General features: G+C 42.2%; 1 protein-coding gene across 7 annotated transcripts in view; it reads right to left on the reverse strand.

Annotated features, from left to right (window-relative positions):
• The window catches only part of grik2 (glutamate receptor, ionotropic, kainate 2), a 578538-nt gene that overhangs the window by 368155 nt on the left and 193290 nt on the right, over positions 1-17093 (reverse strand). For all 7 annotated transcript variants that reach the window (XM_051957244.1, XM_051957249.1, XM_051957243.1 and 4 more), the window contains one exon: positions 7233-7414. In XM_051957244.1, coding sequence (XP_051813204.1) covers positions 7233-7414 — 182 coding nt within the window. The remainder of the gene's footprint in view (positions 1-7232; positions 7415-17093) is intronic.

Below are 17093 nucleotides of genomic sequence, written 5' to 3' on the forward strand. Positions count from 1 at the left end.
CCTCAAGGAAGTTCTGGCAAACCGTTCAACATTTCAGGAAGGGGTGGGCTTTACTAAGACTGTATACAGTCGGGGTGGAGAACTGCTGACCCGTACTGGGGACATCGTCGAATGGTGGAAAGAGCACTTCAAGGATAACCCGGTAAACACATCCTTCGTGGAGGAGGCAGAGTCAGAGTCTGACTCTGGGGGATCTTCGTCCTTATCCATGGCAGAGGTCGCCGACATATACCCCCTGTCAAAAGTTTTGAGACACTTTCTCATTCAAATAAATTAGAACCCATCTCAAAACTTTTGATAGGGGGTGTAGTTAAGAAACTCCTCGGTGGCAAGGCGCCAGGTGTGGACGAGATTTACCCTGAGACGCTGAAGGCTCTGGACATCGTTGGACTGTCGATGTTGACACGTCTATACAATGTCGCGTGGGCATTGGGTACAGTACCTGTGGAGTGGCAAACCAGGGTGGTGGTTCCCATTTTTAAAAAGAGGGACAGAAGAGTGTGTGCCAACTACCAGGGTATCACACTTCTCACCCTCCTCAGAAAAGTTTACTCTGGGGTGCTGGAAGGGAGGCTCCCACCAATTGTCGAACCTTGATTCAGGAGGAGCAATGCGGTTTCCGCACCGGTCGTGGACCAGTGGACCAGTTCTTCACCCTGGCAGAGCTGTTAAGGGGGTCATGGGAGTATGACCTGCCAGTTCACATGTGCTTTGTGGATCTGGAGAAGGCCTATGACCGTGTCCCCTGAGGGGCTCTGTGGGTAGTACTGTGGGAGTATGGGGTACCGGACTTGTTGATATGAGCCATTAGGTCCCTGTACAACCAATGCGACAGCTGTGTCCGCATACTCGGCACAAAGTCAGACACGTTTTCAGTGGGTGTTGGACTCTGCCAGGGCTGCCCCTTGCCTCTGATCCTGTTTGTGGTGTTCATGGACAAGATCTGAAGGCACAGCCGGGGCGAGGAGAGTGTCCGGTTTGGGGGCCTCAGGATCACATCTGTGTTTTTTGCAGATGATGTAATTCTGTTGGCTTCCTCAGACTTTCAGCACACACTAGAGCAGTTTGCGGCCGAGTGTGAAGTGGCAGGGATGTGGATCAGCATCTCCAAGTCCGAGGTCATGGTTCTCTGCCAGAAACCGGTGGACTGCTCTCTCTGGGTTTGGGGGAGTTGGTTCCCCAAGCAAAGGAGTTCAAGTATCTCGGGATCTTGTTCACGACTAATGGGAAAATGGAGTGAGCGATGGTCAGGTGGCCTGGTGCAGCATCAGCTGTAATGTGGGTTTTGTACCAAACCTTCATGGTGAAGAGGGAGCTGAGCCGCAAGGCGAAGCTCTGAATTTACCAATCCATCTTCGTTCTAACCCTCATGAGCTCTGGGTAGTGACCGAAAGAACAAGATCGCGGATACAAGTGGCTGAAATGAGCTTTCTCCGTAGGGTGGCTGGGCTCAGCCTTAGAGATAGGGTGAGAAGCTCAGAGATCAGAGAGTGCTCTGAGTAGAGCTGCTGCTCCTTCGAATTGAAAGGAGCCAGTTGAGGTGGTTTGGACATTTGATTTGGATGCCTCCTGGGAGACTTACTTTGGAAGTTTTCCGAACACGTCCGCCTGTTAGGAGACCCCGGGACAGACCCAGAACTTGCTGGAGGGATTATTTATCTTGTCTGGCCTGGGAACACCTCGGGATCCCCCAGGATGAGCTGTTTATCTCGCCAGGCCTGGGAACGCCTCAGGATCCTGGGAACGCCTCAGGATCCCCCAGGATGAGCAGTTCCAGACGTCTGGAGCGATCTGCCCCGGATACGCAGTAGAAAATAAATGGATGGATGGATGGATGGATAAATGGATGGATGGAAGTTCTTTTGTTCAAACTGCTGAAACTTTAAATATGACAGTGAACACGTATGAATGGAGCACAATAGATTATTATGTTTCTTGTTCTATTTTTTTCAAGCTTTTAGAAATGTCTATTATCCTGGTTGAGGCCTAAGAATATTTTACTGCCATTCTAATTTATCATTAACATGAACTCCACACAGTTATCTGACTGTACAGTGCTGTAGGGAAAACAAATGCTTTTCTGTTTTACATTAAATAGCAGCAGAAAGTACCACTCTGGTCCAGTGTGATGGTGAGTAGATCCCAGTAACATTACTGTTTCTACAAGCATCTTTTTAACAGATTTTTTTTCAGTGAAATGAACAGAAACAATCTGAACGAAAGGACAGAGATATTTACTCATAACTGAACTGTTCTTCATAAATTGAACTCACAGATTAATATTCATCGTGGAAGAACATTAACATAGATTAATTTATATCTATAGATCATTAAAGAACTGCATGTCCAGACAGCAGTTATCGATCTGTTATGATAGATCAGCTGTGACCTGCAGGACACTTAGCTACAGCATACAGTTAACTAATTCATGGTACTGAAAAACCTTATTTAGCCTCACTTAACACATCAGGAAACGTAACCTGGGATCTACAGAACAACTTTAAAACATAATGTTCGAATATATTTACAACAGAGATTATAGTCTGACGCTGACTTACAGAAACTTCAGCAACAATAACGTAGGTCACTGCTTTATATTGTCCAGATATGGAGAAGAGCAGGGGTGAAAGTGTGGCGAAGACGAGGGAGACACAAGCTAGTTGCTAGTGAGTCAACTTTATTCACTCGAGCCACACTCAGAATCTGGGAAAACAATGTCAGCAAAAACTATGGGGTCTCAGGCACAGCCCCCAAACTGCCACGTCCAATGGGTGAGAGAACTTCTGTAACCTGTACACTACAAAATTAGTTTTAAATTCTTGCCGGTACTATTACCAAAACCCTCGTCTCGCTCTAACTTCATGCATTTTAAAATAGCAAAGTTAAAACACAAACAAATAAAAACATATTAATATTTTACTGTAGGCCAATGGAATAGGTAGGAATTAATAACACTTGAAAATATGGTAAACTTTTTGCTTTAATTGAAACGCTGATAAATATCCAGAATACAAGGCTCTAAGAACTGACATGAGGTCATGAGCAAACACTCAAAATGGAACTAAATATCAAAACACATCACCTAAAAGATTTTCCACAGAGGCCTAAAGTAGTTATAGTTGTAGCAGTTAGTTTCTGATTTTCTGTGGTAACCCATCTTCAGTGTCCCTGTCTTTTCTTTTAATCAAAGAGGTTATTTTCCTCTGCATTATTACTTTGACAAAATTTTTTAACTGTTTTGTAGTGCTTCTTCCGTTTTTATTTAAAATATGCGTCTGTCGATGATAACCGCTTGTCATGAACAGGCGTGTGAACCCAAGCAGCAGGCACAGACAGGTGGGTGAATTAATAATGATTTAATTAAATTAAAAACATATAAACAGAAAACTCTTAATAAAGGAAGCAGGAGGGAAATAACGGAGGGGAGAACTAAACTGAACTAAACAAAGGGCAGACCCGAAGGCCGAGGAAAAACAAACATAAAACTAAACTAAAGCAATGGGGAAGGTGGCTTACTGAAAGTCCAGGATTTGGCAGGCGGAAGAGCGACTGAGCTGACAGAGCAGGAGGAGGGATTGTGGCGTTGGCTGGGAAGCAGGCAAGATCATCCTGGGGGGCAACGGGGTTCGAGGAACGGGGACATAGAATGTGAACCAGAGGGAAGATGGAGTCCGGGAAACGTCGTGCAGGAGACGGTGAACGGTGTAGCGGGGTGCGTTGCTTGGCGTGGAGGATGTGGCACATGCGCACTCACTTACTGCTGAGTGAACGATAGCAGGCAGCTGGGCAGCATACCCATAGATACCGGTGGAAGAGCGGTGTACCACCACCGGATCTTTTCCCGGTACTGCGTGCCGCCACCAGATCTTTTGCCGGTACGCAGAACCGGGCCGTTCCAGCTTACTTTCACCACTGGAGAAGAGTACAGCAAGTTACAAAGATGACTTTAACATGTACCTGTACAGTTTATATTCACTTTTGAAAGCTAATGTTGTTAGCAGCAGAATCGGTAAACAGCAGCAGCGGGTAAATGTGGGGCGGACAGAGAGTCCTTGACTCGCAGTCATTCTGACCAGTCACTGCTGTCTGGCTTCGCCCTCTGAGAGTCTTTTTTTCTTCTCTGGCTCCAAAAATTGCTGCATGGCAATCAGGAGGTACCACAATCCTGGCTTTGTTTTCTCAGTGCAGAAACCAAAGGGTGACGTCACGGTAGCTGCATCCATCTTTATTATACTGTACTATGATATCTGCCCATCAGTTCATGACATAAAGCGTGAATAAGTCATGCTGCATGAATCAAAGTACATACAAGTCCACCTCTGAATGGCCCCAAAATAATGAAATGGTTTTCAAGTGGCCAAGTCACAGTCTGGCCTTGAATACAATTCAGATGCTGCGGCAAGACCTTAAAAACGCAGTTCCTGCTCAAAACCATCTAATGTGGAAAAAAAATTCTGCAGAGAAGAGTGGGCAAATATCCTCCATGCCAATGGAAAAGACTGATCACAAGCTATTGCAAATGTTTAACTGCAGCTTACTGTCAAGTGTGCCCCATTATTATTATTATTATTATTATTATTATTATATGACACTGGTATTTCATAGTGGAGAAAAAGAAGGATTTCAGGTCACTGTCACTAGTAAACACGTTACCTTATAAAAATGTGATGACTGAGTTGTAATTTAGACATAATTGATCTGAAGGCTAAAACTATCAACTATGTTTACTGTTTTTAATTGCACAATACGATTAGCAACTGCAGTTATTTCAATCATCAATTATAGTTTTTATACCAGTTTGGGTAACTGCAAAATTGACAAGACACCTAACAACGAACCTCTTTGTGTTTTGAGCCACCAGCAAGGGAAAATGGTAAGGGGGTTATTTGGGATATTGTATTGGGCACAAGATGTAACTTGAAACTGGTAACAGTGAATGCCAGCAACAGTTTCAGGAAGCACAGTGAAATGTGCTTTGGCAGGGAACAACATTAAAAGACTATCTTTCCTTTACACTTTTGCAGCTGTCTCTTACTGCTTTCTCACTTTGAGGATTTGATGATCTACCTCAACAAGTACACAAGTGTGTCCAGCAAGATCTACAAATATGTACAGTGGGAGAGGAAAGTATTCAGACCCCTCAAACTTTTCATTCTTTGTTATATTGCAGCCGTTTGCTAAAATCATTGAAGTTCATTTTTCTTCATTGGTTTACACACAGCACCCCATATTGACAGAAAAACACAGAATTGTTGACATTTTTGCAGATCTATTAAAAATCAACAACTGAAATATTACATGGCCATAAGTGTTCAGACCCTTTGTTCAGTATTGAGTAGAAGCACCATTTTGAGCTAATACAGCCATGAATACTGTTGGGAATGATGCAACAAGTTTTTCACACCTGGATTTGGGGGATACTCAGCCAAGGTTGGATGGTGAATGTTGGTGGACAGCCATTTTCAGGTCTCTCCAGTGATGTTCAACTGGGTTTAAGTCACTGGCTATGTCACTCAAGAATTGTTTCAAAGCCACTCCTTTGTTTTTTGCTTAGGTCATTGTCTTGAACTTTTGGCCCACTCTGAGATCCTGGGCACTCTGGAAAAAAGGTTTTCGTCCAAGATATCTCTTTTCTTGGCTGCATTCATCTTTCCTTCAATTTCAACCAGTCGTCCTGTCCCTGCAGCTGAAAAACACCCCCACAGCATAATGCAGCCACCACCACGCTTCACTATTGGGATTGTTTTGGGCAGGTGATGAGCAGTGCCAGTTTTTTTCCACACATATTGCTTAGAATTAAGGCCAACAAGTTCTATCTTGGTCTCATCGGAACAGAGAATCTTATTTCTCACATTAAAGGAGTCCTTCATGTGTTTTTTGGCAACCGGCAATGCGGGCTTTCATGTGTCTTACACCGAGGACAGGCTTCCATTGGCCACTCTGCCATGAAGCCCCAACTGGTGGACGGCTGCAGTGATTGTTGACTTTCTAGTACTTTCTTCCATTTCCCCACTGCATCTGTGGAGCTCAGCCATAATGATCTTTGTGTTCTTCTTTACCACTCTCAGCAAGGCTCTTCTCACCCAATTGCTCAGTTTGGCTGGATGGACAGCTCTAGGAAGAGTTCTGGTCGTCTTAAACAATGTCTATTTAAGGATTTTGGAAGCAACAGTACTCTTATTAACCTTAAATGCAGCAGAAAATATTTTCTCACCTTGGCTAGATCTGTGACCTTCCACAATTCTGTCTCTGGGCTCTTCAGGCAGTTCCGTCGATCTCATGATTCTCATTTTCTCTGACATGTACTGTGAGGTGTAAGGTCTTATATAGACAGGTGTGTGCCTTTCTTAGTCAAGTCCAATCAATGTAATTAAACACAGCTGGAATCCAATGAAAGTGGAGAACCATCTCAAGGTAGCCTAGCCATGCTAGACAACCCACGGCAAAGAATTTAATTCTCTGCCAGGGTTGGTCTAGTAACCCTCGGTAAGCCTCGAGGTTGGATGCTCCTAAAACTGGCCAACGAATCACCATGAAGTGTAGAGTCAGAAGGCGGGTGTAACTAAGTGACGACAGAGGCGCGACGATTCTGACAGACACAACCGGAAACAACCATAGAAACAAGGATAGACAAGAAGATGGCTGCGCACAATAAACAGTTATCTTTCGACTCGGCTTTGGCCACAGCCCTTAACACAGCCCCTCTGTTAACATGTCTGTAATATACTTGAGCTTCACCCATTGACTGTATAAATAAGGCTTCACCGAACTCCCGCATCCTCTGATTTCCGGCGCTCTAGGAATTACGGCAGCCTATTCGTTGCGCTGATTGGTTGTATACCTACCCAATTGCTGCAGAGTGATTTGAAAGACAACCTTTTAGCCCGCCTCCCTCCCTGTCGAGAGTTCCTAGACCCTTGCGTCTTCAGACCTGGGTCTAGCGCGGCTAGGCTAATCTCAAGGATGATCAGAAGAAATGGACAACCCCTGAGTTAAATATATGAGTGCCAGGGTCTGAATACTTATGGCTATGTGCTATTTCAGTTATTCGTTTTAAATAATTCTGCAAAAATGTCAACAATTCTGTGTTTTTCTGTCAATATGGGATGTTGTGTGTACATTAATGAGGATAAAATGAAACGAAGTTAAATCATTTTAGCAAATGGCTGCAGTATAACAGAGTGAAAATTTTAAGGGGATCTGAATACTTTTCATACCCACTGTATACACACCTGCTTCAGGATCCCAGCAGCCATTTCGTGGCCACAGTCAAAGATGATGTGAAACTCCTTGCCCCTTTTCATCTCCTTTAACAGGGGTTTGGCATCCTTGGTTTCTGAGGGCAGCTGCCGGATCTTTAAACGGATGTTGTACCGAGATGGCGCCTTTATAAGTTCTTGCAATCGAATCAGACCTGTGAGAAAAACCACAAAGAAAACAATTAAATTTTCAGGATTTCAGGAAGAGTCATTATTATTTGAAGAATTTATTCAATTGCAACTGGTGCAGTCCGGACTCCGTGAGCGCAATCAATTTCCTCAAAGGAGGTTTCAATAATATGTATCTTTCCACAGTAATTAAGGAAACAACGATTCCTGTATCGTTTGGCAGTGGTGGTTAAAATTAGAATCAGGGTAAGAAATAATTCAGTGGTGGGGCTATATTTCTGTCATCGGTTGATTTCTAATGAAATTCATTCCTCTAAATGTTCTCCCTTGTCCTCCCCTACTATTTTCAATACCAAACACAATATGTTCTTTCAGTGTTTCTCTATTTCTTCTTTCCTCATCTCTCTCTCAATCCTTTTTTTGTCATTTGCCCTTCACAATTCATCTGACCAGTCTTTCAGCCTCCATTGCTGCAAATCAGTAGACTACGATCCAGCTGTACAAATATTCTTATAAACACCACAGAACAAAGGTACATATCAATATTGCATGTAACATTCATCATAGATAATAGTGATTCCGTGCTCACTATTGATCCATTTCTTTCTTTATCAGAGGTTCACTGCTGTTTATAGGATATGTTTGAAGTCAACCTTGTTGGGGAAATTGACTGGGACTTCAACTGAAGCATAAACATCTTTATTTTCATCTTCTACTGTGTTATTCAATAAGCATTTCTCTTCTCCACTGATCAATCATATTTGTGTTACAAAAGAAGAATAGCAGAAATAGCAGCACTAAACATTTGTTTTGACTAACATGGATTATGTGGCCTGAAAATCCATGTTAGTCATGGATTTCTTTGAATAAATGCATTGTAAATGTAGCCCAGGTTATTTTCTGTGGCACACAAAATGACAGAGGTTCATTGAATGCATCGCCAGTGTGGCAGTTTACATGTGTGTTTACGCGCGCAGAACTTTACAGAAGTTCCGTGAATACATCTCGAGCAGGTTACGTTACATGTGTGCAGAAGTTTTTTCTTCCTTTTTCCTACACAGTCGGGGGAGAGAGAGCAGTGGTAGGAACCAAGTTCAAAGAAAGGATTTAATTTCTTTTGTACTTTTCTCTGAGATCTCAGACTATTTTTTTATGGATACAAAAAGGTTTAAAAAAAACTGATTAAAAGACAATCTCTAAGTGCTGACAACAGTACTACCTGAGCCAACAGGATAAAACAGGGAAAGCATTAATTGTTCAATTTAAGTTGTCAAGGTGGTTCAGAAACACCTTTCTGTTTTGTTTAAAGGGGAATGTGTTTAAAATGAGAATGGAATCTCTTTCATAAATATATGCTTTCTTGTTCTTCCAGCTAATGCAGTGGTAATGTGTGTGTTTCTTATGTGGTGGAAATCCCTTTGCTCTACTTGTAGAGTGCTACTGTCAATCTCCTTGCCCAACCTAGTGACTTTTGTGAACCTGAGAACCAAGTAAGTTGAACAGAATCAGAACTGTACAACTTTGGGTCCAAGATTTATTGACTTATTTTTGGAAAAACATTGTGTCCATGCAGTATGTACCTCTAACGACTGGTCAGCCTTGTCAAGACCATTTTCAATAATTTTTTTTTGTTTTTCAATGCAAAATGTCAATTACATTCATCAAGTAAATTAAAGGGTAAGCTTTTCATTTATACAGTCAAGGTCAAAAGTTTACATACACTTGTAAAGAACATAATGTCATGGCTCTCTTGAGTTTCCAGTTATTTCTACAACTCTGATTTTTCTCTGATAGAGTGATTGGAACAGATACTTCTTTGTCACAAAAAAACATTCATGAAGTTTGGTTCTTTTATGACTTTATTATGGGTTAACAGAAAAAGTGACCAAATCTACTAGGTCAAAAATATACGTACAGCAATGCTAATATTTGGTTACACGTCCCTTGGCCATTTTCACTTTAATTAGACACTTTTGGTTGCCATCCACCAGCTTCTGGCAAGCTTCTGGTTGAATCTTTGACCACTCCTCTTGACAGAATCGGTGCAGTTCAGTTAAATTTGTTGGCTTTCTGACATGGACTTGTTTCTTCAGCATTGTCCACATGTTTTCAATGGGGTTTAAGTCAGGACTTTGGTAAGGACAGTCTAAAACCTTAATTCTAGCCTGATTTAGCCATTCCATTACCGCTTTTGATGTGTGTTTGGGGTCATTGTCCTGTTGGAACACCCAACTGTGGCCAAGACCCAACCTTCGGGCTGATCATTTTAGGTTATCTTGAAGAATTTGAAGGTAATCCTCCTTTTTCATTATTCCATTTACTCTCTATAAAGCACCAGTTCCAGTGGCAGCAAAACAACTCCACAGCATAATACTACCACCACCGTGCTTGGCGGTAGGCATGGTGTTCTTGGGGTCAAAGGCCTCACCTTTTCTCCTCCAAACATATTGCTCGGCATTGTGGCCAAACAGCTCGATTTTTGTTTCGTCTGACCACAGAACTTTCCTCCAGAAGATCTTATCTTTGTCCATGTGATCTGCAGCAAACTTCAGTTGAGTCTTAAGGTGTCGTTTTTGGAGCAAGGACTTCCTTCTTGCACGGCAGCCTCTCAGTCCATGTCAATGCAAAACACGCTTGATCATGGACACTGACACCTGTGTTCCAGCAGCTTCTAATTCTTGGCAGATTTGCTTTTTGGTGGTTCTCGGTTGACTCTTAACCCTCCTGACCAATTTTCTCTCAGCAGCAGGTGATAGCTTGCATTTTCTTCCTGATCGTGGCAGTGACAAAACAGTGCCATGCACTTTATACTAACAAACAATTGTTTGCACTGTTGCTCTTGGGACCTGCAGCTGCTTTGAAATGGCTCCAAGTGGCTTTCCTGACTTGTTCAAGTCAATGATTCGCTTTTTCGGACCCGTGCTGAGCTCCTTTGACTTTCAAGTTGTAGCGTTTGTGGGCATTTGTTTTTTTTTTGTGACCAAATGTTTTTATTTTTATTTTAACAATAACACCAGTTACAGTCAAAGACATGAGTTATAATATGACAATAAGGACAATATAAAGTTGACAAGAAATGACTGTAACAAGTAGTAACAGAAAACAAAAGCAGCAACAACAATGATCTAAGAACAAACAAAACAAAATAAAATAAAGAAACAAACGGGCACCCCCCCCACCCCCACCCCAATGCGCAATACAATACAGGTGAAACAAGAAAAATTACAGCCTGGCCAAATAGGTTTAAAGCTCATCTTATTCTTTCAGCTAATCAGCTGCTCTGCACCAATTGTTAATAGTAGCTTCACTAGCACCGTTAATTCTAGCAGTTGGCAGTTCCAGATAAATTACATCTAGGAAAGTAAATGCCCATTGCCTGATGGTTAATGAATGGGGTGGTTTCCATCACACCACCACTAACTTCTTGGCTGCCGTTAGGCCGGCTAGTACACTGCGCTTTTTAAGTTTAGTAATATTTATCTCTGACAGATCTATTAGCAAAAGGACAGGTATAGTCACTGGAATGGTTGCTGATACTACGTCAGAGAGCTTGGCTGCCACCCTAGACCAGAACTGTGAGACTGGAAGGCAGTCCCACATCATATGCAAGAAGGTGCCAGGGACTTTGAAAGAGCATAAGCTACACACGTGGACAAAATTGTTGGTACCCCTCAGTTAAAGAAGGAAAAACCCACAATTCTCACTGAAATCACTTGAAACTCACAAAAGTAACAATAAATAAAAATTTATTGAAAATTAAATAATCAAAATCAGCCATCACTTTTGAATTGTTGATTAACATAATTATTTAAAAAAACAAACTAATGAAATAGGGCTGGACAAAAATGATGGTACCCATAACTTAATATTTTGTTGCACAACCTTTTGAGGCAATCACTGCAATTAAACGATTTCTGTATTTGTCAATGAGCGTTCTGCAGCTGTCAACAGGTATTTTGGCCCACTCCTCATGAGCAAACAGCTCCAGTTGTCTCAGGTTTGATGGGTGTCTTCTCCAAATGGCATGTTTCAGCTCCTTCCACATATGTTCAATGGGATTCAGATCTGGGCTCATAGAAGGCCACTTTAGAATAGTCCAACGCTTTTCTCTCAGCCATTCTTGGGTGTTTTTGGCTGTGTGTTTTGGATCGTTGTCCTGTTGGAAGACCCATGACCTGCGACTGAGACCAAGCTTTCTGACACTAGGCAGCACATTTCTCTCCAGAATGCCTTGATAATCTTCAGATTTCATCGTACCTTGCACACTTTCAAGACACCCTGTGCCAGATGCAGCAAAGCAGCCCCAAAACATTACTGAGCCTCCTCCATGTTTCACCGTAGGGACAGTGTTCTTTTCTTCGTATGCTTGGTTTTTGAGTCTATGAACATAGAGTTGATGTGCCTTACCAAAAAGCTCCAGTTTGGTCTCATCTGTCCAAAGGACATTCTCCCAGAAGCTTTGTGGCTTGTCAACATGCATTTTTGCAAATTCCAGTCTGGCTTTTTTATGAGTTTTTTTCAGCAGTGGTGTCCTCCTTGGTCGTCTCCCATGAAGTCCACTTTGGCTCAAACAATGACGAATGGTGCGATCTGACACTGATGTACCTTGGCCTTGGAGTTCACCTTTAATTTCTTTGGAGGTTGCTCTGGGCTCTTTGGATACAATTCGAACCATCCGTCTCTTCAATTTGTCATCAATTTTCCTCTTGCGGCCACGTCCAGGGAGGTTGGCTACTGTCCCGTGGGTCTTGAACTTCTGAATAATATGAGCCACTGTTGTCACAGGAGCTTCAAGCTGTTTAGAGATGGTCTTATAGCCTTTACCTTTAAGATGTTTGTCTATAATTTTTTTCGGATGTCCTGGGACAATTCTCTCCTTCGCTTTCTGTTGTCCATGTTCAGTGTGGTACACACCTTTTCACCAAACAGCAGAGTGACTACTTGTCTCCCTTTAAATAGGCAGACTGACTGATTATGAGTTTGGAAACACCTGTGATGTCAATTAAATGACACACCTGAGTTAATCATGTCACTCTGGTCAAATAGTTTTCAATCTTTGATAGAGGTACCATCATTTTTGTCCAGGCCTGTTTCATTAGTTTGTTTTTTTAAATAATTATGTTAATCAACAATTCAAAAGTAATGGCTGTTTTTGATTATTTAATTTTCAATAAATTTTTATTTATTGTTACTTTTGTGAGTTTCAAGTGATTTCAGAGAGAATTGTGGGTTTTTCCTTCTTTAACTGAGGGGTACCAACAATTTTGTCCACGTGTGTACATGAGGGATCAGTTATCAACTTCATACAGTGGAGTTTGCGAGGGGTCAAATATGTTCTGTGTATATAATTAAAATGGATCTGCTGATGATCTGGGTTACGAGAGGCCTCTTTAATATGTGTCCAGACTTGAGACCAAGCAAAGTCTGAGTCCAAACTGGGGCAATCACGCCTCCATATTCTGTCAAGTGGTAGATCAGTGTAAGATGCCTCGAGGAAAAAATGATATAGCGCCGATGCTGTACCTTTATTTTTACTACAAGTAACAAGTAATTTGTGTAGTGAATGAATAGGCAATGCCTGTTGCAACGGGGCACCATACGCCTGCAAACATGATCTGAGTTGGAGATAGAAAAAGAAAGAATGTGCTGGCACACTGAACCTGTCTCTAATGTCCTGGAAGGTACACAGCTCAGTGTCACAATAAATATCTTTTAAAGTACGAATATTACTGTTATTCCAGGCGGAACATGAAATCGGTCTCCCTCCAATCAAAAGACCAGCGTTATTAAAGATTGGCGTGAGTGTGTGCCACTTACAGGAGACTTTGCACTGAAGCTCAGCTTCACGCCATGTCTGAATAAGTTGTGAAACTATTGGGCCAAAACATAAGCGGCATTGTTTATTGGATATATTAGCAAAGAGAACCTCCCACAAGCTCCAGGGTCTTACACAGTTTTCTTCTAACCTACGCCAGGAAACTGAGGCCCTTGTGTCAAGCCACGCCAGTATAGGCCTAAGCACAAAGGACCAAAAGTAATACTCAAAGTTTGGTACAGATAAGCCACCGCTGTCTAAACCTCTCTCTGTGGTGGATCGTTTGAGGCGTGGGCGCTTTTTGTTCCAAATAAAACGGGAAATAATAGAATTTATTTTGTCCCAATAATTAACAGGAGGGGAAAGAGGAATCATTGAGCTGATAAAATTTATCCTGGACAGGATGTTCCTTTTGACAATAGAGACACAAGCTCTAAGAGAATTGGGGAGACGAGTCCATCTGTCCAAGTCTGCTTTGACTCTACTTAGTGTTCGTGTATAGTTATGTGTTACAGTGCGATTCAAAGATGGAAACATTTGAATTCCGAGGTACCTAAAATCCTGTACAATTGGGATGTCAGTTGGAAATTGCAACCTTTTAGCCAAGTCATTAAGAGGCAGTAATGCAGATTTTGTCCAATTGATCTTAAAGCCTGAGAGACAACTAAATTCTTCACAGATGGACAGTAAGTTAGGTATAGATTGTAGTGGCTTCTCTATAAAGATCAACACGTCATCAGCATATAATGACAGGTGATGTTGAGTGTCACGAACTGAAATAGGATATACAGAGGAGGACTGACGAATCATCTGAGCTAGCGGCTCAAGAGAGAGGGCAAAAAGCGCCGGGCTCAAGGGGCAACCCTGTCGGGATGACCTGGTGACTGGGAACAGCATTGAGGAGAGTCGGCCAGTAAGTACCAGGGCTGAGGGGTTTGAATACAAAATTCTTATCATGTGAATAAAGGTATTACCAAAACCCATTTTTTCCAAGACCGCCCACAAAAACGACCACTCCAATCTATCAAAGGCTTTCATAGCCTCAAGTGAGAGCACTGCGGCTGGATCTTTTTTGTCTACAGCAGCGTCAATTATATGAAGAAGTCATCTGACATTGTCTGCAGCTAACCTAGATTTTATAAATCCAGTCTGGTTGCAGCTGACTAATGTCGTCATGTGATTTTGAATGCGTCTGGCCAGCACCTTCGCATATATTTTAAGATCTGCATTTAACAAGCTGAGCGGTCTATAACTACTGCAGTCTACAGGGTCCTTATCCTTCTTTAGAAGTAGGGATATCAAAGCTATGTTGACATCCCTCGCAAAACTGCCTTTATCTATAGATATCATGATCATGTCGAGAAGTAGCGGCCCCAGCTCGTCCCAGAATTCCACATATACCTCAGGAGGTATTCCATCAAACCCTGGTGACTTGTTTCTCTGCATGTCGAGAGCCGCAGCTTTAAGTTCTTCCAGCGATACAGGTGCATCAAGTCGTGCAGAATCGGATACAGGTAGTTGTGGTAAATCTAATTGACTGAGGAAGTTCTGATACCTATCTCTATCCAGATGTACCTCTGATTGGTATAGATTGGAGTAAAATGTGCGAAAGGTCTCATTCACCTGCTTTGGATCAGTCACGATTTGGCCTGTTGTAGATCTGATAGAGGGAATGTCAGCAAAGTGCTCGCTAGCCCTTATTTTGGAGGCCAGGAGGTGGGTGGGTCTAGACCCTTGAAAATAGTAACGCTGCCTAGTCCTATGCATCAGGAATTCTGACTCTTGTTTTAAAATATTATTCATTTCTTTTTTAACGACCTCACGCTTGGACTCGTTCTGTTGGGAATAATTACTTTGTAAGGCTGCATCAATCCTAGCCAAATCAGCCTCCAAGGCTTGTAGCTTAGCTGTTCTAGCCTTACACAAATTTGAGGCGAAACAGATGGCATTGCTTCGTGTAAAACCTTTAACCGAATTCCATAAAATTCTGGAGTCATCGACCGAGCCCAGATTGAAGTCCAAAAAAATCCTTTAACTGGGACAGAAGCTGAGATTTATAATTCTCGTTCTTTAACAGGGTGATATTAAAACGCCATCTGGCAGCACGCTTAGATAGGCAGCCCAACATAGCACTGCATAACACTCCCTTATGATCTGATAAGGCAATAGATAGTAATGAGGCATCGTTAGTCTTTTGAAAAAGTTGCGGCGAAGTAAAAAGAAAATCTATCCGAGAGAATGATTTATGTCTGGCTGAGAAAAAGGCGAACTCTTTCACTGTGGGATTAAAGGAGCGCCACACATCTATTAGACCGTGAGTCTTGACCCAGGATTGTAAAGCTACAGTTGCTAACTGCTGATCTTTGGAGGTGTTCAGACCGGATCGATCATCTGTATGCCATAGTGCATTCATATCGGCCCCTACTATGAAAGAATATTCAGACAGCTCTAACATTTTCTGTGTGAGCGTGTCATAAAAAATCTTGTCATATTTGTTTGGAGCATAAGCAGAAACAATAGCTACTTTCCTCCCATACAACTCTACTTTGGCCACTACAATCCTCCCCGAGGCTTCCGCCCAAACATCAAGCACCTTTATCTTGAGACTGCGCTTATTATAATGGCTACTCCCTTACTTTTTGACTCAGCCGAAGAGGAAGCAATTGTATGGTAAAATCTGTTGGCCATACGACTACAGTCTCTGCTTAACAGGTGCGTCTCCTGCAACAAAGCCAGATCAATTTTCCGTCGATACATTAAAGTAAGAACACTAGTCCTCTTATGTGGTGTATTTAACCCATCGCAATTCCAAACCAAAATAGACAACTCACTCATTAGTGCATGCTGAATCCAATATAATCGACCATATACCTGACGATAAGATGTAGTGCCAGTATCTGTGGTAAACTGGCCGACTGGAGTATTTGCAAAATGAGTGTACATCCCTATTAATTGGCAGTTTAAAGTTCAGCTTCTGTTTCCCACAGTATAAGAACAGATACATCAACTTCCCACCCAAAATCCCCTGATGGTACCAAATAAACAACAAACATAAAGCCAAATAAACATTAAAGTGCAAATTAGCGAAACCAAAATGAAAAAAACTCTCATATTGATCCGCGATCTAGTATGAATAGGGGCTGTAAAAGATCAACCCCCAACCTCAAACCCAGCAATTAACAAACAGAACCATTGGGAACAGATCAAACTGGGCTGTCTCTAGTAAATCCAACTGAACTCAGGGCTATATAACAGATAAAGAGGAAATGGATCAACAGCAGATTGTGCTGAAAAAGACAAAGAACAATGTCCATATCCTCATAATTAACGTGTCCCAATACTGGCTCCCATGTACACAACAGGTAAACAAAAGACAATGACGCCGGAAAAAGACACATTAAATGAAAATAAGTGCAAAGGTTAGATTGGATAGCACTGTCATTATGTCTTAATTTCCGCCAATGTCAACAGATAGAATAAGACCAAATGATTAAGGACCAGAATGGTTGTGCATTAGCTAAGGCTAGGCGAGAGGAGTCTAGTCTCTATTATTAACAGGAAAAAAAAGGAGAACCTGTCGTGTACTGCGAACCAACCAAGCGGCAACTTTGTGGCTGGCGCTCCGGGCGAAGCACAGCACTGATGTCCAACACCGAATAGGGTGAATCAGTCCAGAGCAGACATGGTTATCCGACAGCTACGTTGGAAGCTCTGGGCTCCAAATCGTTATCCCCTGCCACGGAAGAGGCCGGGAGAGACCTGAGGAAATCCTCAGCGTCATCGGGGGATTGGAAGACCTCCATTTTGCCGGCAGCTTTGACTTTCAATGTGGCGGGGTAGAGCAAAAAAAAAAACTCCACACCTTTGTTTCTGGCTGTGTTCATGGCCTG

The sequence above is a fragment of the Acanthochromis polyacanthus genome, chromosome 12, assembly GCF_021347895.1.
Source record: "Acanthochromis polyacanthus isolate Apoly-LR-REF ecotype Palm Island chromosome 12, KAUST_Apoly_ChrSc, whole genome shotgun sequence".
NCBI lineage: Eukaryota > Metazoa > Chordata > Actinopteri > Pomacentridae > Acanthochromis > Acanthochromis polyacanthus.